The sequence below is a fragment of the Falco cherrug genome, chromosome 14 (genome assembly GCF_023634085.1).
Source record: "Falco cherrug isolate bFalChe1 chromosome 14, bFalChe1.pri, whole genome shotgun sequence".
Lineage (NCBI taxonomy): Eukaryota > Metazoa > Chordata > Aves > Falconiformes > Falconidae > Falco > Falco cherrug.
The window spans coordinates 15,949,322-15,974,841 of NC_073710.1; the positions used below are offsets into that span (position 1 = coordinate 15,949,322).

Genomic DNA, 25,520 nt, shown 5'->3' on the forward strand with positions numbered 1-25,520 from the left:
TTCTTATTCAATAACACACTCACTGTCATTATAAGAATGAATAGGAAATTAATTTCATTGAGCTTGGGGCATGTAAGAGCAATGCCAGTCCAGCAATATGTCAAAACTGCATAAACAGTTCTAGATGAAGCAAGACTGTTTATAAATGAAAAATTTGAATTGTATCAATCTCTTTCAAACAAAACAATATGATATAAACAAGCACAAGCCTTAACTATTATTTTTTGTAAATTAGTACTATTTAAGGGTTAAAGTTTAGATAACATTAATTCTACTTTTTAAACAGACTATGGCATAGGTTTAACTATCTGAATACACATCTTAAAGTTGATGAAAATTAACTACAGAACTGCATTAATTTTCAACAATTCAAATTCTGGTTTTATTACTTTTCCCACAGATCAAAGCCATTATAATAGCATATGGAAACTGTGAAACAATGTGTTTCATTAAAAATATTTTATATATCCTACTAATTTCTGTGTAGTCATGAAATTACAGTCATTTTTCAAATTCGGGTCAGAGTAGAGGTGACATACAAGTAAGCTGAACACCTAGGCCTGAAAACCTGATGAACTGGGAATAGAAGCTGGCTGTCAGTGGAAGGCTGGTATCTTCAGAAATGCTGGCAGTTGTATATCTGATTTGCTTAAGTCACTTAAAAACGTATCTGATTTCAATAAGATGGCTTCTAGCAAACATTCCAGATTGGGCCCTACGTAAAATGTATGGGTTTGCATAGAATAAAACAGTATTTCATCTATGACTTTGTATGACAGGAGATTTAACCTGTAAGACTTTAAATATATTTTACCTAAACAAACACTAGGTTAGAATGATGACTTCAAAAGGAAAGCAGAGCTGAAGACACCTGTTACAATGATAACTGTTTTCTTGCACCCTTTCTAAACACTAGCAAAAGATCTTCAAAAGGGCAAATGAATCAGTTTCAGAAATATCAGTGCTGACAACTTAATTTTTTTCAGAATTACTGCTTTTAAAAAAATTTGCCTAAAGAGGTTTCATGTGAAATCTAAATTAGTTTATTAACACTGAAGGATCTACTTGAGAGTAATCCAAAATTAAACATAAGAAGCTTCCAGCATAACATCTTTCCCACTTCCTGTCTTGTTTCAGTAACAGCTGTCAAGTGCCACAAACCAGCCATGTTTAGTTTTCAGGCTGGCAAAATATACCTATTAAATATATATAAAATCTGCCAGTCTGGGATACAGGTTTTATAAGACTGAAGAAAAAGAAATTACCTCAATTAGGGCATATGTGCAGGAGAGAAATGTGGTAAACTACTCTGAATCTCTGAAGGCTTTTGTGGCAGAGGACTCTAGTAGAAATAACTGAATACAATAATTCCAACAATACAATAATTCACACCATCCATTGCAGCACCAAATAAAAAACTAAATAACAGTAATATATCAAAATATAAAAACATAGTGTGATGTGCATTAAGGGCACAATCCATTCATTTCAACTAAGGAAGGACTTTTTATTATCTCTAATGGGGATAAAAGTGAATTATGTTGAAAGTAGTTCTTGCTTATTTTTGTGTTATAGCTTTCGCTCATAAAAGAATATGTGAGAGGAAATAAAATATGTTAGAAGAAAATGGAAATTGCTGAGTGGAAGGAGACAATGAACTCAAAAGCAAAACAAGGGCAAGTGTTCGAGGAGGAAGACAACCAGGTCAAAAGCTGCTGTGAATGCAGAATTAAGAAATGAGATCTCTAACATTTCTCATGAAGATAACTCAGTAAATTGAAAGTAGAGCTGATGTGTGATGGGAGAACAGAAAGAAGGTAGCTGATGAAGAGAATGAGATTATGCTTTTACAACGGAAGAGCTATAGTACTACTTGTGAGATGCAAGAAACAGTTGGAAACGAGTTCAGTGAATAAGGTGACAGGATATTAGGACAAGGAAGATTCTTCTCCTGTTACTTGAATAAGAGAAAACTTGCAAGGAGAGCGAAGACATGAAACATGAGTGCTGAAAGTAGAAAAAGACAAAGTTTTCAGCAGTGAAAAAAAGGCATAGTATAATATACTGGAGAGGGTCCAATGAGGACCATGAAGATAATCAAAGGGCTGGAGAACCTGCCCTATGAGGACAGACTTAAGGAGTTAAGCTTTCTCCCTGGAGAAGAGAACCTCCCCAGCCAGGATCTCATTACAGTATTCCAATACTTAAAGGGTGGATACAAAGAAGACAGAGGCTCCCTCTTCACAACCTGTCCCATGGAGAAGACAAGGGGCAACAGGTACAAGTTGCACAGGGAGAAGTTTCATCTTGACACAAGATATTTTATTTTTTTTTTTTTTTTTTGCATTGAGAATAATCATTCACTGGAACAACCTCCCCAGGGACACACATGGTAGAGTCTCTGTCACTGGAGGTTTTCAAGATGCGATTGGAAGGGGTGCTACATCATCTCATCTGGGCTCCCTTTCCCATGAAGTGTTGGACCAGATGACCTTTTGAGGCCCCTTCCAAGCTCTGCTGTTCTAGGATTATGATATCTTTACTAGGATTTACTGACTTTAGAATGGCGCAGGCCCTCTATGGAATTCAGACACTCAATTATGTAAACAGATTCCAAAGAGTCATCTATGCCATAAGATTCAGCAGGCAGTAACTGGAGTGCTTTGATGGAGATCTGAGGAAAGAATTGAAAGCCTGAGAATCAGTAACAGAAGCTTTCACTTTGTTCCCTCCATTGTTTTATGAACTGTCTTACGAACTTCAGTACTGACAATCGCAGAATTTCCATTTTAGACTGTGGGTAAGCCTGCACAGTTAATTCACACTAATGGTGGTTTTCACTGCCAGCTGCCAACCACTGGAATCACCTACAAGTAAACATAAGTAGCAGCAGTAAAATCTTTCTCAGCAAGTTCATACAAAAGTGTCATCTTCATTATACAGCATCTCAACAAAAGGCATTGGCAACTCTGAAATAGCTGGTTTTATAAAACTGAGATTTAGAAATGAGCTATCTTTACTTGAATGCAGTAATTGCATGGTATTTTAGAAGAGCATTTTTTTTTATTTAACCAAAATGCATAGTCCACATTTTTCTTACATGCTGTTATGGGAAGACGGCACTTAGCTTTTCTAATAGTCAAATGTGGCTTTGCAGAACAGACAATTTTTAACAATTAAAGATAGTGATTAGAAAAAAAAACTAGAGGGAAGAAATTTAGAACATTTTAAGATGTGACCTCTCTGTGGTATGTATTTTTATACTGTTTTCAGGTCTCAAGTTATAGAAAAATCATACAAAGGTAATACAAGTAATCTGAAATGCACTACATGCAGTTCTGTTTTAACTCGGCAATTCACACCAAATTCTTTCACCGCACTAAGAATGAATTCAGGAAAATAAATATCCAAGGAGGAATATGGATTTAATTGTTATTGCTGTTACACTGCTAAAATAAAACAGCTGTGATCACACACTCAGATAAAGCCATTGTTTAACAAATATTTTTATTAAACATCTCTGTCATGAAGATGAGTCCAGCTCCCCGAGAGCAGAGCAGACTGCTTCCTGGACCACCCATTGCTCCCTAGGTAAAACAATTCATCCAGCTGTTGCGGGGTGGGAGCTTGATCAGACACGCTGGACACTATGGCAGTTGTGGAGGAACTTAGTTTGCTCGCTGACATATACTATAACAACTGTATTTTAACATTCAAGTAAATAGACCACAATCTTTTCTCAAATCATTAATTTGACCACTAGCTAACGACAGCAACAGTGTTTCTTAAATGGCACCTTCCCAAAAATAACAATGACCTGTGTAGCCCACAGGAAAGAAGTCTCAGAAAACTAAGGTCAGCTGATTACAGGAGGCAACAAGGGAAAAGCAGGCACGTAGGAAGGTCAGAGGTACAACAGGAGCAGTCAGGAAAATAAATTGGCCACAGTCGTACAGCAAATAAACTGTGTGTCAGAGCTGTGAATAAAATCCAGAAGTCCTGATTCCTTGTGCCTCTGCTCTATTGCCCCAGTCCTAACCAGATCCTCTCTCAAAATGGCTTTCTAATATAGACAGTCCAGTAGACAGAAACATTTTTCCTGTCTACAAAACAAACGTAGCAAAAGGTATATAAAGGTTTCTTTCACAAAGTCACTCCACCATTTACGCTATGGCTGGAAAGACTAGACTTTGTTAAGAAATACTGTACATTTCCTCCAGGTCAGCAATCAGAATGTCTAAGTCTGTGGAATTTGTCATTCATCTGTTTAAGAACTGGTATCAGGGTATTTTCAAGAATTGTTCAAACTTAAATCTCAGTCACTTTTTACAGGGGTGTTTCCCTCAGTCTCTGCCATCAATCAGTCTGTGTTTGCTAGATGCTGGGGATATTAGAGGAGTTGTAAAAGCAGAAGACTCTTCAAGCACAACACTTACAAATATCCAATATTGGCCAAGACTTAGACAACTTTTCTGTTTCAGTAAAATATTAAAAATCTCATATTCAGACCAGACAGAGAACAACCAAGGAAAGTCTGAAGGTTCCTAGCATGACAATTTCTGTGTAAAACAGCTACATAATCTAGAGGAGTACCTATGATGAAGGCTTAAAATTGTGAAATTGTTTCTAAATTGTAATTGTAAACATGCACTGTTTACCACAGGATGTGCAGTGTGTTTTTTCCAAACAGCTTTTTATCAAATGAGCTAAGCAGCTGGTCTTATCTAAGACTTAAAAGTGCCAAACAAAAATAGATTTAGGATGGGCTCCAAATTACTGAAGTCAAGCCATTCCAAAGTGTATTAATCAGGTTTCTTAATAACACATCAGTCACTGAATACAAGTGCTCAGTTTTAATTTAAGACTTTATCAGCCACTTGGAACATGGAACCCATGGGTCAAGTCTTCAGTGGTGCAAATCAGAGCAGTTTTCCTGTAATCCACAATTATACCAGTTCAGAACTAGCGTAAATGTTTAAGTTGCCTGTTTTAAATTACTTGATTGTGTTTGCATTTCGGTGAGAGATCTGTGTACTTACTATTTGAACACAGAGTTTCTTAGTCTAGAAAGTTTGCTTTATAAAATGTAGGTTTTTCCTCCCCTTCGGCAAGTATTGTCTTCCATGGTAGAGGCTTCCCTCTAGTGGGCACTTTCTCTGATTTGTAAAGTTTTAGTAATCTAATGGCACTGTTCTACAGTATCATGTATTTGCTTTCTGATTTAAAAAAATAACAAGGAAATGCCTGACAGAACTTAATTAGTGCCTATACAATGTTTCTTGAGGACCTTTAAAATTACTGCAGTAGTCTCAAGACCCATTACTTAAACTGTAATACAATGTAAAACTGTTTAACAAACCTAGGTATGTAAACAGCAAAATCACGTTCAGAAAAACCTAATTACTGATTCAGTAATTCAGGGAATAGATACAAGGGCAAGCACAGTGTTGTTCTGTATTGACTGGCTGCTGTTTTACCAAGCTCTCCGTACTGATCTAATAATCTCCAGTCTGTTTGTATGGGCTACACTTACTGGCTCTTTCCATACCCTGTAATTTAGAGCAGGGCAACAGATTGATACCCAACTTGCTTGGTGCACCAGTTTCCTCAAAACATTTAACTTTAAAAAAGATGGACTTGGGGCTTCTGTATGGAAAAAATACTTACACACTTAAACTTTTGTTCTTTCCTATAGGAGTATGATCACATGATTTAGAATGGAGAAACCATCCAAGGATGACAACTGGCTACATTCTATTTTCATTATTCAGCAATGACAAAAGGGCTGTCTTAGCATGAACCTTTCACCTGCAAATTTTTCTTTCTTCACGATGTGACAATAAAGACATTCACTGTAGCAGTAACTTTCATAATGCAAATCTCAGCCCACTAACTGAAAGAACTAACATATTTACTGGATTTTCAAGGATTTGCCAGGTGATAGCGGTATGTGGTCACTATTATGGCTCTACGGAACTTACTGACAATCTTATATTAATTCAAATATGATCTGGAAAGTAGTTTTCTGAGTTTCAGATGGAGTAAGCAGAGGCTTCTTGAACCAGCTTAAAGGATAAAGCAAGTGTATGTTTTTCCCAACACTAAACTTTTCTATTCCAAGCCTCCCAGAGTTCCAAAATCTATATTTTTCCCCATGTGGGCTGTTGACCTGACTAACTTCCACAAATCCTTTCATAAAATTTTGGAGGCCACATGGTAGCCTGTAAGATATTTTCCATCTATGGGGATTTTAGTAGAATACACCTATTTTCCCAGTTCAGTTAGAGGAAGCTCATTTCAGCTGAACAGATGCCCACATCATGAAGCAATGTCACAACAGTATTTTTTGTTGTCAGTTCCTCTAAAGAAAAATCAGCCTTTGTTAAGAAAACGTAATACAATTATATAATACATGCATATATTTCCACGCACTCCTTATGAATGAAACTCTTCTGCTCTTTCTAAACATGGACTCTAGTTAAAAAGTCAGTGCTCATTTGTAGCTCAGACAATACTCCCAATGCAGCAAAGACTCAGAAATAAAGTCAGTGGGAGGGATTTTCTGCAATCCTTTCCTGAAACAGAATTAATCAGGACTTTAGAACTGGGTCCAGTTCAAAACAGATCAAACATTATAGGGCCTAAAGGAGACACAAAGATTTGCAAGGTTCAGTGTATAATTTTAAAAAAATATGAGTAATGTGGAATCAAAGTTGCCTCCAGTAAAGACTTCAGGGATTCATACAAGTAATTTACATAACAGAGGTGGTCTCCTACTACAGAAAACCAAAGCATACATATTACACTTCAGAATATTTTAAGGCTGCCTAGTATGTGTGATCTGCAGTCAAGGTTCCCCTACACAAAGACTAAGCAAGCATAACATTACGTAATATAGAGAAAAACAAGAGTATTTTAAAAAAGGGCAGAGCTAAGCTGGGTGCTACAGAACACATCAGATATGCACAGAGTATTTATATCTTCACTGTAATTTCAGTAACTGGGCTCAGTTAGACTGTCGGAAATTGTAAACACATACTGCCAGTAATTAGTCCCTTCATTAGAAAGAGGTTTAAAACAAGTAGTCTCACCCATACTGCTGATTTTAGCATAGCGACACTAAATTCTCCTTAAATGTGGAAAAGTGCAGGAGAATCAACAAACGTGAAACCTAGATATTACTTTTTTTTTCTTGTAAATAAATAGAAAAAAGATTATTTAAATCCTAGAACTAGTCATACAAAGCTATAGGTGTGATACACGGGCAATTGGTATGAGCAAAATTGCAGCACTTCATGTTCTATCATGGCATCATCCTCTCAGGGCTCTCTAGAGCACCAACGTCCTTTCCAGACAGCTAAATCACACTGGGTTGAAAAGCTCAGCAGAGTGGAAACTTACAAACTAGTCTGGGTTCCCCAATCTCTTCTTTCTCTCTTTTTTCATACATTTATAAAGGCAATGTATGCTTGCACGAGTTCCTCAGCTGTGCTGTTCGCTTTCATTTTGACACCTGAGAATAAGGAAGGGAAAGTGTCTTTGCTCAAGCGATAGCCACCACTGTGTACATGTGTAATTTTTGTTAATGTTTCCTTTCAAAGGAGGATTTTTTGAGGAAATTCTCCAGGTTTTTGAACACAAGTTACTACCAGCTATAAAGGAGTACTTTACACTAGAAATTAGAAAAGCAAGTTTTTTCACAAGATCGGGAACTCACATATGTAAGGTAGGGAATACAACAAGGAATTCATAGAAGGAGTGTATTGCTAACTGTGTAAAATAGGAGCCAAGTGGCCTCAAGGCATTAACAGTTCCCAAATAGTACTGCTATTTAACGTATCACTGAAAGTTGTGGATATGTCCATTAATCCACTTGACAGAGCATTTCTGCATTATCCCAAGTGTTATCAGCTACAATCTGAAGAACATGCGTAAGACTACAAAGACATGAGAAAAATCTTCCTTCATTTATATGTCCTCTCCCCAAGAAAAAACTAAACTAGTTGGATTAATAAAATGTACCCAATCTGATAAGAACATTCTGTAGCACATTGCATGCAAGGTAGCTTTAGCTTATTTTGTTAGTAGGATTAATTTTTAGAAATCTAAGACTTCCATGTTAATCCCAGATAAGAGTGCAGTTTGGTACACTAAAATAATCAGATTACAGTGAATGTCAATGCGATTTGATTTTAAATGATGTGAAGCATGTTATGCCCCCTCATTTTATGAAAGGATGACCTAGAAGAATGTCAGAGAGGGTTCACCATGTCTTAACAGCTCCAAGTCACCTCTGCTTCAAGGCATCTTTAAAACTATGACTTTATTTATTCAAATACTGATTTTTTGACAGCAAATTAGCACAAGAATTTTTAAAATATGCAGACTTTATTACCACAATGGATGTGCAAACATTGTGCAAGAAACTGGTAGAGAAAATTACCTTCTACATGTACACCATTGAATTACCATCTGCTACAATCAAATATCTGATTTGTGTTTTCCATTTAAAAACCAGCACCCTACCTAGTCATTCCCACTAATTTGATTCATGAGCTTCCTTTCCGCATCTCCCCCGTTCCCCATATCTTTACTCTGATTGGTTGCAGCAGGGCTCATGCCTATTTTATTTCTGGTTAATCTGATTAAGCGAGAGCCCGGGATTGTGATGTCAGTGCATTAGTAGAAGGAAGTAATGCTTCCTGTATGAAGGATGGCAATTTTGACCTTTTAGAAGCAGGTCATGATCTGTCTACAAGATGAAAATAGAGCAAGACAAACTGCAGTAGTAATACCAACCCGTTCTCCGAAAGCATAGTTCAAAGTAAGATTATGGCTCGTGGACTGCAGGTAAGAACACATAATGCACTCATATTTAGTTATTTGATAGAAGGGATCTTATGGTCTGGGGGAAGAGTTTAGCTTCAGCAAAAACTGTAGAACACAAGAAATACTGACTAGTGAAGGGCCTCATTTCTTGTATTTACTCAGGAGTAACACTGGCTTTCAGAACAGAGGCATCTTAATAGACTTTTTTTTTTACAAATTTATGACTACTTATTTGACTTTAATATATCTATATTCATATCCTTTCATTCTGTGGTGATGAAACAATACTTATTTATGAATGTCTTTAATGTAAAAAATTACCGTAGTCAATTCTGTTGTTTTTCTCTCCCTTAAACTCAGAAACCTATATAAGTAAATGAACAACAGATGAGACTGAATCTAAATTAAAAGACTAACACCTCAAATTATGAGCTCATGATTTAAAAATGTAATGACTGTGTGATAGTTTAGTAGATTGCTTTATTATAATGGGATGCTACTGTATTATTTAGCATGTGCCACAATACAAATGCTTTTATGAGCCTGTAAGGTATAATGCAGCATGTTGCTATGGTGATGTGGTGCTCAAACTGATACAATCCTTAAGGTTCAGCAGACCTTAAAAAATGCTTCAAGCATAGCAACAAACAAGATATTAATGTAGCAGACATTGTTTGCCCAAAGTAGTGTCAATGAGCATAGTTGTTAACCTAAGGAAAGGTACTAAACTGCACTGTTGGAGTAGCTATAAGCAGTAATCACTATGCCCACCTGTATACTTCAAGATTAGCTTTATTCAACAGTTACATTAACATGGACAAAGCTCATCCCTCACCCGAGCTGAACCAGTTGTGATGCCTGTCATCAAATGCAGCAGGAAAATAAATCCATTGGCAACAAGGCTAAACTTTAACTTGCTGTACAGATGAAAGCCCAATTTATAACTGCAAAAGCAAATTGTAAGGCTAAAGTCCATTAAATATGGCAACCAGTATCATGATTGGGCAAAAGAAAAACTGCTCAAATAGCAGGTAGCTTAGCCATTGCATTTAAGCTGCAATTATGTAGAATGCAATAGAGATGATCTCACAAAAAAAAATTTAAAAAAGACCCCAAACCCACCAATAAAACAACCAACCCACTCTACAGCACTTCTTAAACAGTTTATCATATCAGTAGCTATTCTTAAAGGTGCTTTCTCTGTACTCCAAATGAAAATGATGCTTATATGTTCCAGTAGTCTCAAATAAACACTGTCTTTTAGCTTCAACCAATGCTTCTAATTATGTCCCATTATCACTGCTTCTTGATGACAGAATCCCATATCCTGTATGTGTATTCTGTCTGTCACCACTAGCAACCTCACACAGGCAGAAATTAGCCCATTTCAAACCGGCAAACTGGGTTAATATAACAAACAACAGTAAGCAGTTCTGCACTGCATTAAAGCCTACTCACAGATGCTACTGTCTAGCCTGATCTACGGCTGATACCAGTGTACCTGCCAGTATCTCTTCCAAGATTAACAATGCACAAAGAAACTTAATTTAAAAACAATCATTCACCTAAGCTTTCACTTTGCTGACTTCAACTACACAGAAAATAGTAACTAAACCAGACAAAACAGTACTGCTGGCACTCTAAACAATGCTCAACTACAAGGCTTTTCTGTAAGTCTACCCTGGAACATCAAGGCTTATCAACTTTGAGTACTTGCAGAGCATGTTAGTTCAGCCAGGATGAGATTCTATATGCACTGCCTTGTGCTATGATAATCTGTTCTTTGAAATTCTTGTTAACACCTGTCTCTCTAGTTTTATCTTTAAATGAAGTAGGCTATTCATGTCCAATATAAAATAAGCAGCAGTAACTGATTATCTCATTTTTGTGGCTACTGTGAGTTTTGCAAGTAATAACCTACGCCTGTTCCCTACAGTCCAATTTTCCTTTCTTCCTAAGCACTCATCTCTCCTATGCCAAGAAAGGAGAATTAAAAACAATTCATCTGCCTAAACAGTTTGCAGGTGTTTACTTGTTTGTTAGCAATACTTGATGCTATTACCGCCTAGTTCATAGCTGTGCTGTCCATTAGCCACTGTACTGAGTTCTGTTGAATGCAACTGGTGTCTAGTTACCCTATTTTGCACCAGTGAAGCTTTGAGCCAGCTTTGAATTTTTCTTTCAACCAGTTCTGTACTTTTTAACAATAATACGACAATATGAGATGTGACAAAATCTCCCTGATTTGAGACTTTTTTCTTATTTCTAATACATATTAGCCCTCTGATTCACAATTGTTTCTACCTCATTATATTATTTTCTTGCCTGCCATTATACCACCATGTCATAAATGAACAAAGACCAGAGCATCCATTTTTGGTCTTGTAGGGTGGTAGAGTCCAAAGACACAGATCTGTTTGGGGCCAAAAGACTAGTCAGAAAAGAAGCTCAAATGGAGAATATGTAGCTTCTAGACATCCAGGCACCTCTGGATGCAACAGCCTGGAGCCAGTGCGCTGAAGAATGAACTGTAATTCTAAACCCTGAGGGCAAAAGTGTTAAGACCCTGATCTATGGGAAGTAGCTATGGCTTCTCCCCAACTGCGCAGAGGAGCAAACTGATAGCAGGGCAAACAGCGCAACAAGCTGAACTGCAGCTCAGCTGGTCTCTGGTTCCCACCTATGGGCACTCTGCAGCTTCTCCTCTTCCCACTACCCTCTCAAAGCTTCTCCTTTGGGGTATGTCTTTTCCCCTGTCATCAGAGACCACTGATGGTTGGTATGCGCCTCTGTTAAAAGTTCAGTTGTGAACTCATGCTCAGGAGAGTTTTCTCTTTTACACAATGGAAAATGATGGTCAGTGTAGTGCAGCATCCTAAAGTCACCAACTGACCAGAGATCAAGCTGTTATCCCAGTCTGCTTGTCTTAAATTTTAATTTTTGCTTGCCTACCACACAAGCTAGTTACTGTGCTCTACAGAGGGGAAATGAATAATAAAAGAGGAGTACTATTTTGGGGTTTGAGTTGATAATGGCTGAGAATTTCTCTTATAATGTATCTATCCATTCTCATCTCAGACAAGCACACTAGTTCCTGAATTATCAGACAGATTGTGAATTGTTCTATCAGAAGGGTCAAAAACTCTCAGATGTATTTTTATTTTGACACATTATTGGGGGTGGGGGTGGCGAGAGGAATCTTTGTCTGCATAATCAGAGACTGGAAGGTTTTTTCCTGTATGGCTTTGTTCTTACTCTTAGAGCTATCTCCCTTTCACTTGCAGATAAGAGATGAAGAAAGTGGCTATAATAAAAATCTATTTTGCATTCCCAAGCATTATGAAGAAGACTTAGAAAGAGTCTTCATTCCTCATGGACTCATCCTCGACAGGTATAAGGGTAAACAATGACAAGTGGCAATAGTGATGCCAATGATCCATTTCCCTCAAAATGAAAAGGCTGAGGCTCTATCCTCCGTGGCCCATGAGAAACATGGAAACTTACATTCTGGAGTTTAATACAAGAGGAGTTTTACGAAGAGGATTCTTCTAAAACCCCAGTTAAGTTTCCATGTTATCTCATATATCCTTAAGCTTTCCTATCCTGCCTTGTTTAGATACATGGTTTAAATCAACAGTATGTCAAATCGACTAGGCATCATCTTGTAAACTGCAAATATGTAATTGTCATAGGTCTTAATGTGGTCACAATTTGCTAGTTATAAAAACCTAACAGCAAGATCAGATTTTTAACTTGGACATTGCTTAATATACAGACAAATATGATATACAAAACCACTTAACAAGATTTGGTGTTTTGTTTTTTTCTTTCCAGGACGGAACGTTTGGCTAGAGATATCATGCAAGATATGGGAAGCCATCACATTGTTGCACTCTGTGTCCTTAAAGGAGGCTATAAATTCTTTGCTGATTTGCTGGACCACATAAAAGCACTAAATCAAAATGGTGATAAATCTGTGCCTATTACTGTGGATTTTGTTAGAATAAAAAGCTACTGCGTAAGCAACTTTCTTTTCTTTGGAAAATTGACTGTCCTCACAGACACATTCTGAATACTGGTATTTTACATAAAAGCTCCACAAAAATGGAATTTATGCATATATCCTGTTTAAAGCAACTCAATATATTACACACTGAAGAGCAACTGATTTACCAATCTGCCCCAAAGATCAGATGGGTATCGTATATTCACTGGAGTGAACACTCAGCAGAACACTTAACATGACAAAGCCAGGGTCAGGTCTCCAACATCATCCTCTCCAGCCCAAAGCCTCAGTACAGGGTCTGCTCTGTCTTTACCGTGGCACCCTTTAGTGGGAGGGAGCATGGAGAAGAGCTTAGCTTCAGAGACTTGCTTATTGTCTCTCTCTGCATTATTTTTTACTCCTACAGATAATATTGGAGAGACCAGTTTTCATAATCTATGTGTTGGGGAACAGGTACCTTCTGCCTCAACCAATTGTAGTTGGCCTGAGCCAACTACTGTAAAGCAATAACTTATGCTATTTTTTTTCCTGTTTTATCTTTTCCCCTCTTTGAAGGCTAGAGGTCTGTGCACTGATCAAAATTTACCCCATGCTAAATACAATAGTTTACAATATCCTATAAATTTTTCATGGAATTCTAAACCAAATCTGTGGTAACAAAAATAACTGAAAGCAATGGCGTCTATGCCATGAATATGGGTGTACTCCTGTTCCACACTACTATCTGTCTGCACTGATACTTCACACTCTCCTCTTGCTCTCAGCAACATAAAAGCTGTTTTACTGAAGGAGTGCTGTGCACAATTGCAGGTGTCATTTGATAGGTGAAAAGCAAGAGCAGCACACCATTCATACACATACAAGGTAATAATTTTGAGTATGTGTTATGTGACTTCCTTCTCTTCTTTCTCATTCTAGAATGATTCACCTACAGAAAAAATCAGTATTGTTGGCGAGGAACTGTCTACACTAAATGGGAAGGTATGAACTAGCATCTTCAGCTCTTAAGAGGAAAGAACAGTTCTTGTGTATCTACCAGGAAGTCCACCTTTATTAATACTTTGATACTACACATTTACAGCCACTTAACACCGGTTTAAAATGCCATGCTTTGAAACAGTGAGAAATTCCCACTGACCTCAGTAGAAACTTTATGCAATCAGTACCAGATACTTCTAAAGATCCTATTCCACATTTTATCCCACAGCCCCCAGAAATTAACTCTCTTAAATTGATTAATGCAGTATGATTCTAGAATGCTATTGCTATACATAGAATAATATATGAAACCTGACATAGGTGGCTTTCTTACAATATTTTATGCTTCCATAAATACTTAGAGACTTCAGAAAGCATTAAAAGTAAAGTGACAAGCTCCTTTGAAAATCAATTGCAACTTACTTGTAAGTGAAACTTGTAGTGCAAACTTTTCCTGGCTGTATAATTCATTGAATGTTTACATGTTGTCATGTAAATATTTTTTTTTTTCTTTTTCTCCTTACATGATCATTTCCAGAACATCTTAGTAGTAGAGGTAAGTAAAGATTGAAGTAGTGGGGGAGGGAACAACATGGATTTTTTTCTCCCTGTTTCACAATACCTATTGCATATAAAACAATTAATTTACAGTGCTGCCAGGGTGGCCTACTGGGTTTTAAGCTTTAAATTAATCCACTGACAGTCTGGTTTTTATTTCAGACTTAGAAGATATTTTTTTTCTCTCTCTTTCAGGACATTATCGAGACTGGTAGAACAATGAAAGCACTACTTTCAAAACTCAAAGAAAACAAACCAAATACAGTAAAAGTTGTAAGGTATGATACAGACACTTACTAATTTATTTTAACAAGAAGAGATAGCAAAATCATTTAGGTGAACACTTAGTGTATGCTGGTGGGTGTTTGGTTTTGTTTGTTTTGGGGGATGAGGAAGTGAAAGCAGGAAGCAATCCTTATCCAGCTGGTGAAAAACTAAGTATTTATTAAATTGGGAAATCTATGTATGCACTACCACCTTAATTGTTAAAATGAATAAAAAAGGTTTCCTGGCTCTTTTTGCATAGTCCATAAAGTCTGATGGATTCCCTGATTCTTACTTCCTCATGTCTGAAGGAAATTTTTCTCTTTCCACAGGTTTCTTAACACCACCTCAGTTGCCTCAATATTAGAATGACAATACTCAGGATTTCTCTTAATATCCTGTCATACAGGTTTTCAGAATCTAAGAGTTTGTTAGCACTTGCAAGATGACTTCAAGTGGCATTCTAGATCTGCTTTTAGATGATCTCTAAAAGGAAATTTTTGGGACTAACCCTGCCTCTGCCAAGCAATCATGGTGCTTTGAAAAAACACTTCTAGTTTTATGTACCAGTTATGCTCCTCCTAGTGACTGTCCAGGAGGTTCTTGGTTTCTTCAGAAGTACACAGGAAAAGCAAGAATGGATATGACCTTGTGGAAGAAATTGTAGTGACATTGCTCAGCTTGTCCTCTTCTCCCTCCCTCCCCACTAAAATCTTTACATGCCACTTGAACTTGCTTACCTTTCTGTGCTGTCCCAAGTTTGCTAATACATTGCTATGTGAAAAGATAATGACTTGGGATACAGAATTGAAAAGAAATGTAAAACAATAGAGTCATGTGGACCTTCAGAATGAACCTAGATCAGAGCCTTCACTTCTTCCTCAGTTATAGGGCTGAACACTACTTCCTTCTGTTACAATAATCTCATGGTGTTAACTGCATGATTGTAGAAGCTTATGGGCAAGGGTGGGAGAAGTGAAGCATACAGCTTACAGCAAGACATATTTTAAAAAACATAACCTTCTCTGCCTTACAGCCTGCTTGTTAAAAGGACAAATCAAAGTCCAGGTTACAGACCAGACTGTAAGTATTGTGTTTTTCTGGCTGTCTAAAATACTACCTCAAAATTTCACTTCCTGCAGTAAGTCCGACAGCTGGCATATGGGTTTCAGGAAGGCCAAGAGAAACTGCGAGAAAATACATAAAGATTTGCAAACTGACAACCAGCTATCCCATGCTGAAACCTCATGACCACCACCTTTTTTTTTTTTTTTTTTCCTCAGTTGGTCTGAGTGCAGGTTTGGCTATTTGTTACTGGATAGCAGGAACAGAATCAAAGCTTAACGTTGTATTGTTTGGCTTTGACCCTTGTTTTCAAACTGAAAACCCCTAGAGTTGCAGTGCATGTACTTTTACACACGTAAAATCTCACTCCTTGTCTCCCTCTCCCAGAACTATCTCATAAGTAGGTTTTAAATAATTATTTTGTTCTTAAAAAATGCATTTTCTTAGTGTTTTAATTGTATTATTAACTGATGGGGATGATGGAAGAGATTCTAACCTCTGTCATCAATTTATGGCTGTGATTCTCAAAGAAGCATGCTAAGTATCTTGAAAGCAAGATGATGTATTTGTTAGGTATTACTCTTACACAGCTCAGGCATTTGTTGAATATAATCTGTGTACTTAAAAGCTATTTACACCACCCAAGTATAAAAAGAATTGTATTTTCTTGCAGATATAGGCTTTGAAATTCCAGATAAATTTGTGGTTGGATATGCTCTTGATTACAATGAATACTTCAGAGATCTAAATGTAAGTACATATACGTGTGCCTCAACTCTACCACAGGTAACCAGCAAGAATATTAGCTTATACTCAGAGCTTCTCAACAATTAACAAAACTTCAAATCTGACTAGAAACTTCCACGAAAACGGCTAAAACATTATTAACATGCCAATCTGATAAGTCAATGTCAATGCACAAGAATTTGTTTATGCTTTACCTTTCTGTGAATCTACTCCACAAGCCCCATGGCCCAGCTGTCCTGGATGATATTCTGAATCCTCTAGGTTGGCTGGCAGCGTACAGTCTGCTGGCCCCATCTGAAAAGAGTAATTCAGATTAATTTGACGTTTGTTTTGTGAAATCCTATGTTGCTCTTTTCTAACCAAGTCTTTAAGATGGCTATGTGTGGACTGTGTGTGAAGGTTTTTCCTACACTGTGTAACATGTCCATCAAGATCTTTTTTCCCTTTGTCCCATTATAGTCTCCTTTGGCTGCACTGAGTAGTAGGCTTGGAAAGAGCATAACTGATAGAAAGAGCTGATTTTTTTTCCCTCCTTAGCTTTCAAAAGCACTTCCTTAAATCTGGTTAAGTGGAAAAGTTTTTCACTTGCAAGTCTTTTCAATAAGACAAACCAGTTCTATTAAAGACACATACTATATCTATGCTATTGCAAAGCAATATGAAGAATACAATAATTGAACAAACTTGACCTCTTCAGAATGTACAAATTATGAATTACAGATGAACTTGGAAGCAATCTTAACATCTCAATTTTACTGCAAGTAGTAAACTTGCACCCAAGCTCACAAAGATTACTGGTCTGCTGTTTCTTCCTTACAATGCTAGGAATTTAACTGAAAATCATTCTTGCATTTTCTTTGAAGGTAAAGATTGACTGAAGTTGTTGTTTGTTCTAGCACATCTGCATTCTGAAAGAGAAAGCCAAAGAGAAATATAGAATCTGATAACATCAGTCTTCTGGAACAATAGTTCAGTGGCATGTACAGCTGCATGGATGAGTAGTAAGAAGCAATCTACTAATTGTGTTCTTTTCACTGAACAAGTACAACATTTTCTGTAAGATATTTTTCTATATTTTTTTCCTATATTTATTATAGAAAACAGGTTAAAGATGAATGAGTTCTGTTCAAGTTTCAGTGAAATCTGAACAGAACGCTGGCCATGAAATGGATATATACTCTGCTGGAATCACAGGGGACACAGCCAGGACATGTACATGTGTATGTGATTATGTTTGGGTTTTAATTTACTATATGAAGTAACACATTATGTGTATTGTATATAAACTGCACTTGATTTTACATGTGAGCTTGTGTGTATAAATATATACGCTGGTACATTTACATAAGGCACAGGCTGAGTAAGCATTTAAGGACATGAGGTTAATTAGGTCAACTGTACAAAATGCATACCACATGGAAAACACATTTGGTTCCTTAGCTTAATACAATGAAAAAACAGTAAACATTAACATAACTAGTGATTAGTTCTTACACATTCCACGATCAGTTCTCACACATTCCACGTAGTGTCACGTCGGGTGTTGTGTCTTGCTTTTTGAGAGATCATGTGTTTATTGTACCATTGTGGTATTACTTGAAATGCAGGTAACACTGTTCACTAGCTGTTAAGCCTGGATGATGAACCATTATAGCAGGAAATTGCTTCAGCTCCTTGTGTCCCCCCAATAAGAACCGGAAGCTAAATATTACTGCCCAAAACCTGCACCAAACCTGAGCCAATCTCTACCACCTCACTGTTTCCTGCCTGCACTAAATAATTAAAATAAGCTTTGAGACCTTGGGGTTTTTTTGTTTGTTGGCTGGGTTTTTTTTGGTGTTTTCTGTTTCCCCTCATTGGAAGAGTACTGAGCTAGGCGTTGGTGTTCAACAGGGTCTGTCGATGTCCTTTAGGTTTTAAAGAGTCCTGGTCTACAGATGATTAGGCTTTGTAGTGGTGCTTTCCAGAGGCCCCTGAGAGCGGGAGGTTGTGCTCTGTCACGTTATTCGCCCCTTAAAGCGGATGAGAGGTGGAATGCAGGTGCCTGTATGAGCGGACCCTTTACCCAAAGCACTGGGGCCAGCACTGCTACAGCCCTGCGCCGCTCGCTGTCTAGCCCCTCTGTGGGCGGGCCACGGACCGAGGGCCACGCCAAGCCGCTCCGCGGGTTTCTCCTTTTTCCAGCTGCAGCGAGGGCTGCTGACAGCTAACGCCGTTCTTCTCGGTGTAAATGGAGGCCGGGAAAGCTATCGCTGACCGCTCGCTCACATTGGGAAGCGAGCCCGCCGGCGCCGGCACCGCCGGGGCCAACCCTCACCTCAGCGACCGCCCCGGCGCGGCGAGACGCCCGCCCAAGAGCGGGAACGCCGCGCGCAACTCGCGTGGCCTGCCCGCCGCCAATCAGAAGGCGGAGGCGGGGGATCTCGCGTGTTGATTGGAGGGTTCGGCCGTCGGTCACGGGAGGGGGCGGGAGGCGACGGGGAAAGTCCGCTCTCGGGTGGGGGTTTCAGCGATGGCGGCCGCGCAGCGGGAGGATGACATGGAAAGGTAGCGGAAAGGCGGCGGGAAGCAGCCGTCCTCCCCGGCCCTCCCTCCGCAGCGGCGTCCGCTGCGCCCGCTCGCCCCGGCAGCTCTGGGGACAACGCGGAAGGCAGGCGGGCGGGAAGAGACCCCTCCCCGGGCCTAGCGGGAGGGGAAGGCCGTGCCTGCCGCGCCCCCTGCCGGCTGGGGGAGAGGAGCCGCCGCGCCGTGCCCCGCTCCGCCAGCGGCGGGAGCCGTGTGGAGCCCCGTGGCCGCACTCGTTACGTCCCGCCCTGTGGAAACCCCCCTGCCGCGCCGCCTGCGGGGGGCCGGGGCGCAGCCTGGCGTGTCACGGCGCTCCCTTCTGTTTGCTTCTAGAAGGCGCGTAAAAGAGAGCGCCCGGCGGCGCCTGAGGGAGTGCGATGTTGGGGACAGGTTCTCCCGCCTGCCGCTGCCCAAAGCCTCCGTCCTCCTGCCGCTGACGGTGCGGGCGGGGAAGCTGCACTTGCTGCTCACGGTGCGGGCCATGCAGGTGAGGGGGCCGGGGCCGGGCCGGGCTCCCCAGGGCACAGGCGACGGCGGGGTGGCTCCCGGGCCCGGCCGCGGCTGGGGCTTACATGCCAGCAAAATGCCGGGTACCCGGGGCCCCGCCGCAGTGAAGGCTGGTCTCCAGGTCAGAAAAGGCACTTTTCAGCGTTTACTGTGACTTGTACGAACTGCCGGCGCAGTGCAACTTTTGTAAATGTGCCTTGTCAGTTTGCATTTAGCGTGACTTGTCTCCCTTTCACATACGAAAGCAAAAGGCAGCAACTCGAGTCCCCTGCCAGCGTTGTGTTTTCTTTTATAACTCTTGTTTTCCACATCCCCACACCCCCCAGTCAGCTGCCAGAGGTTATTTCTCTGTTTTAACGATGCTGAAAACTGGAAGTTTTTTCGAGTCATGCTTAGAAATTTAAGACTCTACAGTTACCTAGCTGATAAACTGATTGTAAATGGGCTTTTTACTGATCTTTCCTGCACAAGCCTATTATTATAACGTACTTAAAGGTCTGTTATTTTAATGTGTATTTCAGAAGCTGTTGCTCTGGAGTATTTTAATCATACTGACATCTGTCAGTCTCTTAAGCAAGCAGGATGATGGAAAAATTTGAAGTGTTAAAGTGGAATGTATAGTATGAATTGCACAATACTGTACAAGTGATACGTGTGTTTCTCATAGGGTTTATGGATTAGTTGGGTATGGGCCCTCTTTTTTTTTTTTTTTTTTTTGGCATACCTCCTGGCAAGGCACATTTCTTGTGATCTGTAGAAACCTCTTCATCGCCATTTCCAGCTTTGACTGGAAAGATAAACATAAGACGATTTTGCAATATGAACAAGTTTCTATGTGGATCCAAGAAGAAATGTAAAACTTACATGTCACAGCAGTACTGCTTTAAATTCTAGCTGAGAAGATCACCAGGGGAAGTGTGTTTTCCAGGCGGTAAAAGGGAAGCCATCGATAAAGATGAAATTGATACTGCCCTCCGAGAAGCCAAAGAAGAAGTGGGACTCCAGCCAGAGAAGGTGGAAGTCGTCTGTAGGCTTGTGCCTGGAATTGATAAAGTAAGCAATAAACTGAGTAAGTCAGCATACTACTAGAACGTAAGCACCAGCTATTTTCTTTTGTAAGGTTGATAATGGCCTTTACAAGCTTGTAACTGTAAATAACCACTACTTATTAAAGTCCACAGCCTGTATTGCCAGCGGAGCGAAGGGAAGAGAGTCTTGCTCTATATTTGGTAATTGTGAGACCACATTTAGTGTACCGTGTCCAGTCATGGACACACCGGAGTACCAGAAAGACAGTGCTAAACTGCTAAGAGTTTAGCAGAGAGCCACAAAGATTGTAAGGATATGGATTATGAGGAGAGGCTGAGAGAAGCGGGTTTATTCAGCCTGAAGAAGGGAAAGCTAGCAGGGGATCTAGTTGCTCTCCTCAAGTACCTCCTGAGTAGTTACAGAGGAGATGATACCAGGCTCTTGGTGTCAGGCAGTGGACGCAAGCAGCAACAAATAAAATCTTGATGAGATGCAAGGAGAATACTCTTTACCATGAGGTTAGCCAAACACTGGAACAGATTTTTCTGACAGGCTGTATACTGCTCATCCTTGGACATAACACAGAACTCATCCAGACAAGGCCCTCAGCAGCCTGATGTAACCTCAAAAGTTTTCTCGTTTAATATTCTGCTGAAAGCAGGGTTAATTGAGTCAGAAGGGGACTTCTGGAGGTTGTGGTCTGTGATTCTGGGTGGAACTGTAGCAAGTAGACTTCTCTTCCGAAGGTGTCTTTGGAGGGTAAGTGACTAAATTAACAGGCTGCCAATTTCAGTAACAATATTCAGTGTTGCATAGGGTCATAGTTGCATCAGGTTGCATAGTAACAGAGGGGTTACCGTTTCAAAAGACTTCATATTTTTTTCTTCAGGTTACAGTTTCACTTTATTAATATGCCTGCTGTTTGGTTTATGTCTGTTAGCCACTTACTCTTAGCAATGTCCTCCCCCCATTAAAAAAAACAAAGAACTAGTTTTAAAATTGTATTGCAGAATGCTTTATTTGCCTTCTTAAATTATAATTTCTGTACAGATAACATTAAAGCTACATGGTTCAGAGACTATATATAAAAAGGATCAATTTAGGTTTTATAACGATTTTCAGCGTTTTCCAGCAAATTGCCTCAGTCAATAGAAAAGCTCATGTAGTTTTGGACCACAAAAATTTTACCTGTTGGATTCTACTTTGTCTTCGCTGTATGTACATTCCAAGTGATTCTGACTTGGATGGACTCTCTCCAGACTTGATTCACATAGCACAAATGTTCAAGTTTTGTTGTTACTGCTTTCTATTGAACAGTGATGCTTTGTTGGTACAAACGAATAGAACTAGCGACATATCTTAATGAATTTTGGTGTCCTTTTCATGGAAGCTACTATTTCCATAGATTTGCCTCACTATGGAAGAAGGGATTGTATTCAGAATAAAAATGTCCATAAATGAGCAGTTCCAAAAAGTGTATCTATTTTATAGCTAAATACACTTTAAACATATTTCTGTATCTATAGGAAAGTATTCCTCTATCCTAGGAAAAAAGATACAGAGATATGATAAACCATAGGTGATCTGGAAAATTTCAGTTAAAATCAGAACTCGCCAAAGTAAATAAGGAAGACGTGAGACAGCATTCATTTTTTTTATTTTTGTAGCAGATTGACAAACCTTCTTAACTGCTATACGATTATACAGGATGAACAGGATATTTGTAAAATCATGTAACAAAAAAATATAAATTGATTAAAATATATTCAAAATCAAATAGAAATATCTTGTGTTTAGAGGGACTGAATTGCCTTACAGTTAAGAATATTTCATAGGTTTCTTGTACTCATTTTGTAACATCTGAAATGTCTTTAAAATAAAGAACATTCTTTTACTTGGTACAAATTTAGTGTTTGGGGAGGTTATTTTATTTTTTTCTTCTTCCTTTTAGATGAATCATGTGGTAACACCAGTTGTAGGATTTATAGAGGATACGTTCCAGGCCACTCCTAATCCGGATGAAGTGAGTGATGTTTTTGTTGTGCCACTGGAGTATTTTGTCAAGCCTTTAAATTACAAGACCTTGCCTTACAAAACCTCATCTGGTTACTCAGGTTGGATGCACTGTTTTATATATGATGACCATGAACGTAAAATGTCATTCAAGATATGGGGACTTACTGCACACTTTGCTGTATTTCTTGCTCTTGTAATTTTTGGAAAGCATCCTACCTTCAAAGTTGAGTATGATCTTGACAACTTAATTTCATCCGCTGAGACTAACTTCATGAATTTATATGCATCCATATATGAAAGAAAGAAGAGTAATCTATGACAAACTGGTCTGACAATTAATGTGTACTGAAGGTGGAAAAAGGGTTTTGTTTATTCCCTTTCTACCTATTACTTGTTTGAATTTTACACTTGAATTTCTTCTGAATTGCAAATCTATTAAAATTTATTTTTAAATAATATTTTCAAGCTGACAAGCCCTTACTAGGTTAATACAATTTTTAGAGCTGCCAAAAGCACATAGTATTTTTGATGGACTTAATACACTGTTCCAATTTCTGCCTTCATTTATGTGATCTAGGACACTTTCTGTGGTTTGCCTTCTGTATAATGAGAATACTATTTTATCTAACTTTTGTCTGTTTGAATTAGAACATGAAAAGTTTTGGGGGTCTGTCTTACTGTGTGGCGTACTACATATGGATAACATAAGGCATACAGTCTTGTGGAGTATCTTAAAGCACTTACAAAATGCACAATAAAAATATAAAAGGTGGCAAGTGCTTTCATGGTCTTGTTTTGTTTTGGTGGGGCTTGTGGAGGGAAAAGGGTGGTTGAATGAATTTTATTACTCTTGCTTAATTTAACATTTCTTACAAGGCAATTCTGTAGGCTATGGTAGACTTAGTATACAGGCAACAGTACTGCATTTTGTTCTTCAGCATCCTGTTAGCATCACTCGCTCAGCTCCTGGAGGGAGTAATCTTAAAGAAGGAAAAGTGGAGTTGAGTATTCATGAGGACTAAAATGCTTATCTGGAGTTGAACCTTTACCAGTCACCCTGGCAGTGTCAGACACGTGTTGTTCTTTGTGCTGTGAATCCTTGTTTCCTAGTTGCTGGTGAACTAGAAGCTCATTCATAGTGGTTGTGATCTTACTGCCAAATGGCTATGTTTTTAAAAGCACAATTGACTTAGGGTGGATTTTAGATTAGTTGCAAGTAAACAAGTTACCAGTCCTTAAACCACCGATCTTCTCTGAGTAACAAGTGTGAGTTGAAAGCGTTCGGTCCCTCTCAGAATCGTGTGCCCTAGTGCTACCCTTGAATAAGATGAAGAAAAATGGCTGTTCTTCTGGATATTTGCACTTTGTGCTTCCCACCTCTATTCACCAGTGGATGCAAGTGTGATAACAAAGTTCCTGGCAATTCTTGCAGACCTCTGTAATTGAGCAGAAGTTAGATTTTTACATTAAGCAGCTTTTGTAGTATACTTGAGGTTAGCTATGACTTTGGCAAAATGCATCCTTTTTACAAATAAATATTTCCCAAGTATGGCTTGGATAGCTAATTAGGATTTTCTAGGAAACCCAGTTCTGAGATTTTTTTGGTTTTTAGCTTCTTATAATTGCATCCATAACATTCTTCAGCTGCTGTGCTAGGACAGTAGCATGTAGGTGCTGAAGTACCAGCTTGTGTTTGGTAACTGCAGCATGACCTTGTGCTTAAGATGAGAAAGATGCTGGAGTTGCAGTCAGCTGACAGAAGTGTACCTAAACAAACCAAGGCTAAAATCAATGCAAGTCTTGCAAGGGCTGAGTTTCCCTTTGCCTTCTCTCCTTGCTACAGCTGGGCGATACTTATTATTTCTGTCTTCCCAGAGGTAATTCAGTGGTAGGTATTTGCTACAGTATTCTGCCTGAAGAATTCTTTATGCTGTGGCATTAAAGAAGTACAAGATTGGCAATCGGAATACTGGCTTGGAAAAGGCCTCAAGAATTAGCCTAATCTCTTGACACCTAAAAATGGAATTAGATCCATGATATTCTGACAAATATCTACTGTTTTTCTTAAGTTCCCCTGGACAAACCATCCTTTAGCCATGTCTTAAAAAGATTTAGCATAGCAGAACGGTGAATAGCTTGTTTCCTTAGTTACTTTCTGCACTCCTGAAAACTACATCACTGTCTTCCTAAGGCATTTTTAGTTTTAATGAACAGAATCCTTCAGGGTTTTTTTTTGTCAGTCACATTTTCTATACATCTCTCATCATTTTTGTTCCTTTTCAGAATCTTCAGTGAATCATCCTGGTCATATTATTCTGTTTAACCATTTATTTGGGTTGGATAGGACAGGATTGCTTCACAGCTCCTTTTTAATATAGCCCACTGTGACTGCTGTTTGTGAAGCAGCACAGTAATATTTACTCATATTCCACTTCGTCCACTAAAGTCGCCTTATCCTTTTCTGAAAACGCTGCCAATTGTTCCTATATTTGTATTTATTGCATTCTGTACTTGAACAGTTGATTATTCCTTCCAACGGTAGCACTTTCCATTTGTTCTCATTGAATTGCATCCTGATTTTTTCAAAACAAATTGTAATGATCTATTACCGAGTTTGTCAGACATTTCCGTTTTGCTGTTATCCTAAAGTTTAATGAATATGTTTTCTGTTTCATTTACATTACAAATGAAACATTTCTGTTACATTTGCATGTGCTTACTTGGAGTAAGCACACTCTGAACAGGCCTCTCTAGAATCCCAATTGGCAATTGCCACTTCGACAATGAACTACGAACTTCTGTGTGTTGTTTTCTAACCAGCTGTGTAACATACTACTATTAGTTTCCACAGACCAACCTTTCTTAGGTTGCACACAGGAGTAATAGGCAGGGCTGTATCCAAAACTTGAGGATTTATAGTTCTCTCTCTACACCAAGGCTGGTACCTGCCCCACGG

General features: G+C 38.9%; 2 protein-coding genes across 2 annotated transcripts; both read left to right on the forward strand.

Annotated features, from left to right (window-relative positions):
* The first annotated feature begins 8,683 nt into the window (after window positions 1-8,683).
* Window positions 8,684-18,245, forward strand: LOC102057774 (hypoxanthine-guanine phosphoribosyltransferase-like). The gene is made up of 9 exons (XM_005432350.3): window positions 8,684-8,850; window positions 12,114-12,220; window positions 12,664-12,847; window positions 13,754-13,816; window positions 14,352-14,369; window positions 14,567-14,649; window positions 15,672-15,718; window positions 16,374-16,450; window positions 17,344-18,245. Exons 1-9 carry the CDS (start codon window positions 8,833-8,835, stop codon window positions 17,389-17,391), a joined length of 645 nt encoding a protein of 214 aa, XP_005432407.1. The 5' UTR covers window positions 8,684-8,832; the 3' UTR covers window positions 17,392-18,245.
* A 625-nt stretch (window positions 18,246-18,870) lies between these two features.
* NUDT7 (nudix hydrolase 7) lies at window positions 18,871-23,336 on the forward strand. Its single transcript, XM_055726909.1, has 4 exons — window positions 18,871-18,994; window positions 19,346-19,499; window positions 20,414-20,572; window positions 22,500-23,336. Exons 1-4 carry the CDS (start codon window positions 18,960-18,962, stop codon window positions 22,881-22,883), a joined length of 732 nt encoding a protein of 243 aa, XP_055582884.1. The 5' UTR covers window positions 18,871-18,959; the 3' UTR covers window positions 22,884-23,336.
* The last annotated feature ends 2,184 nt before the right edge of the window (window positions 23,337-25,520 follow it).

What these genes read in the sequence shown, in the direction of transcription:
- LOC102057774 (XM_005432350.3), top strand. An exon ending in TTAGAATAAAAAGCTACTGC is followed by an intron (nt 12,848 to 13,753) that starts GTAAGCAACTTT and finishes TTCTCATTCTAG; the next exon opens with AATGATTCACCTACAGAAAA. An exon ending in TCCAGGTTACAGACCAGACT is followed by an intron (nt 15,719 to 16,373) that starts GTAAGTATTGTG and finishes ATTTTCTTGCAG; the next exon opens with ATATAGGCTTTGAAATTCCA.
- NUDT7 (XM_055726909.1), top strand. Translation starts at nt 18,960, where the DNA reads ATGGCGGCCGCGCAGCGGGAGGATGACATGGAAAG. An exon ending in TCACGGTGCGGGCCATGCAG is followed by an intron (nt 19,500 to 20,413) that starts GTGAGGGGGCCG and finishes TTTAAATTCTAG; the next exon opens with CTGAGAAGATCACCAGGGGA. An exon ending in TTGTGCCTGGAATTGATAAA is followed by an intron (nt 20,573 to 22,499) that starts GTAAGCAATAAA and finishes TCTTCCTTTTAG; the next exon opens with ATGAATCATGTGGTAACACC.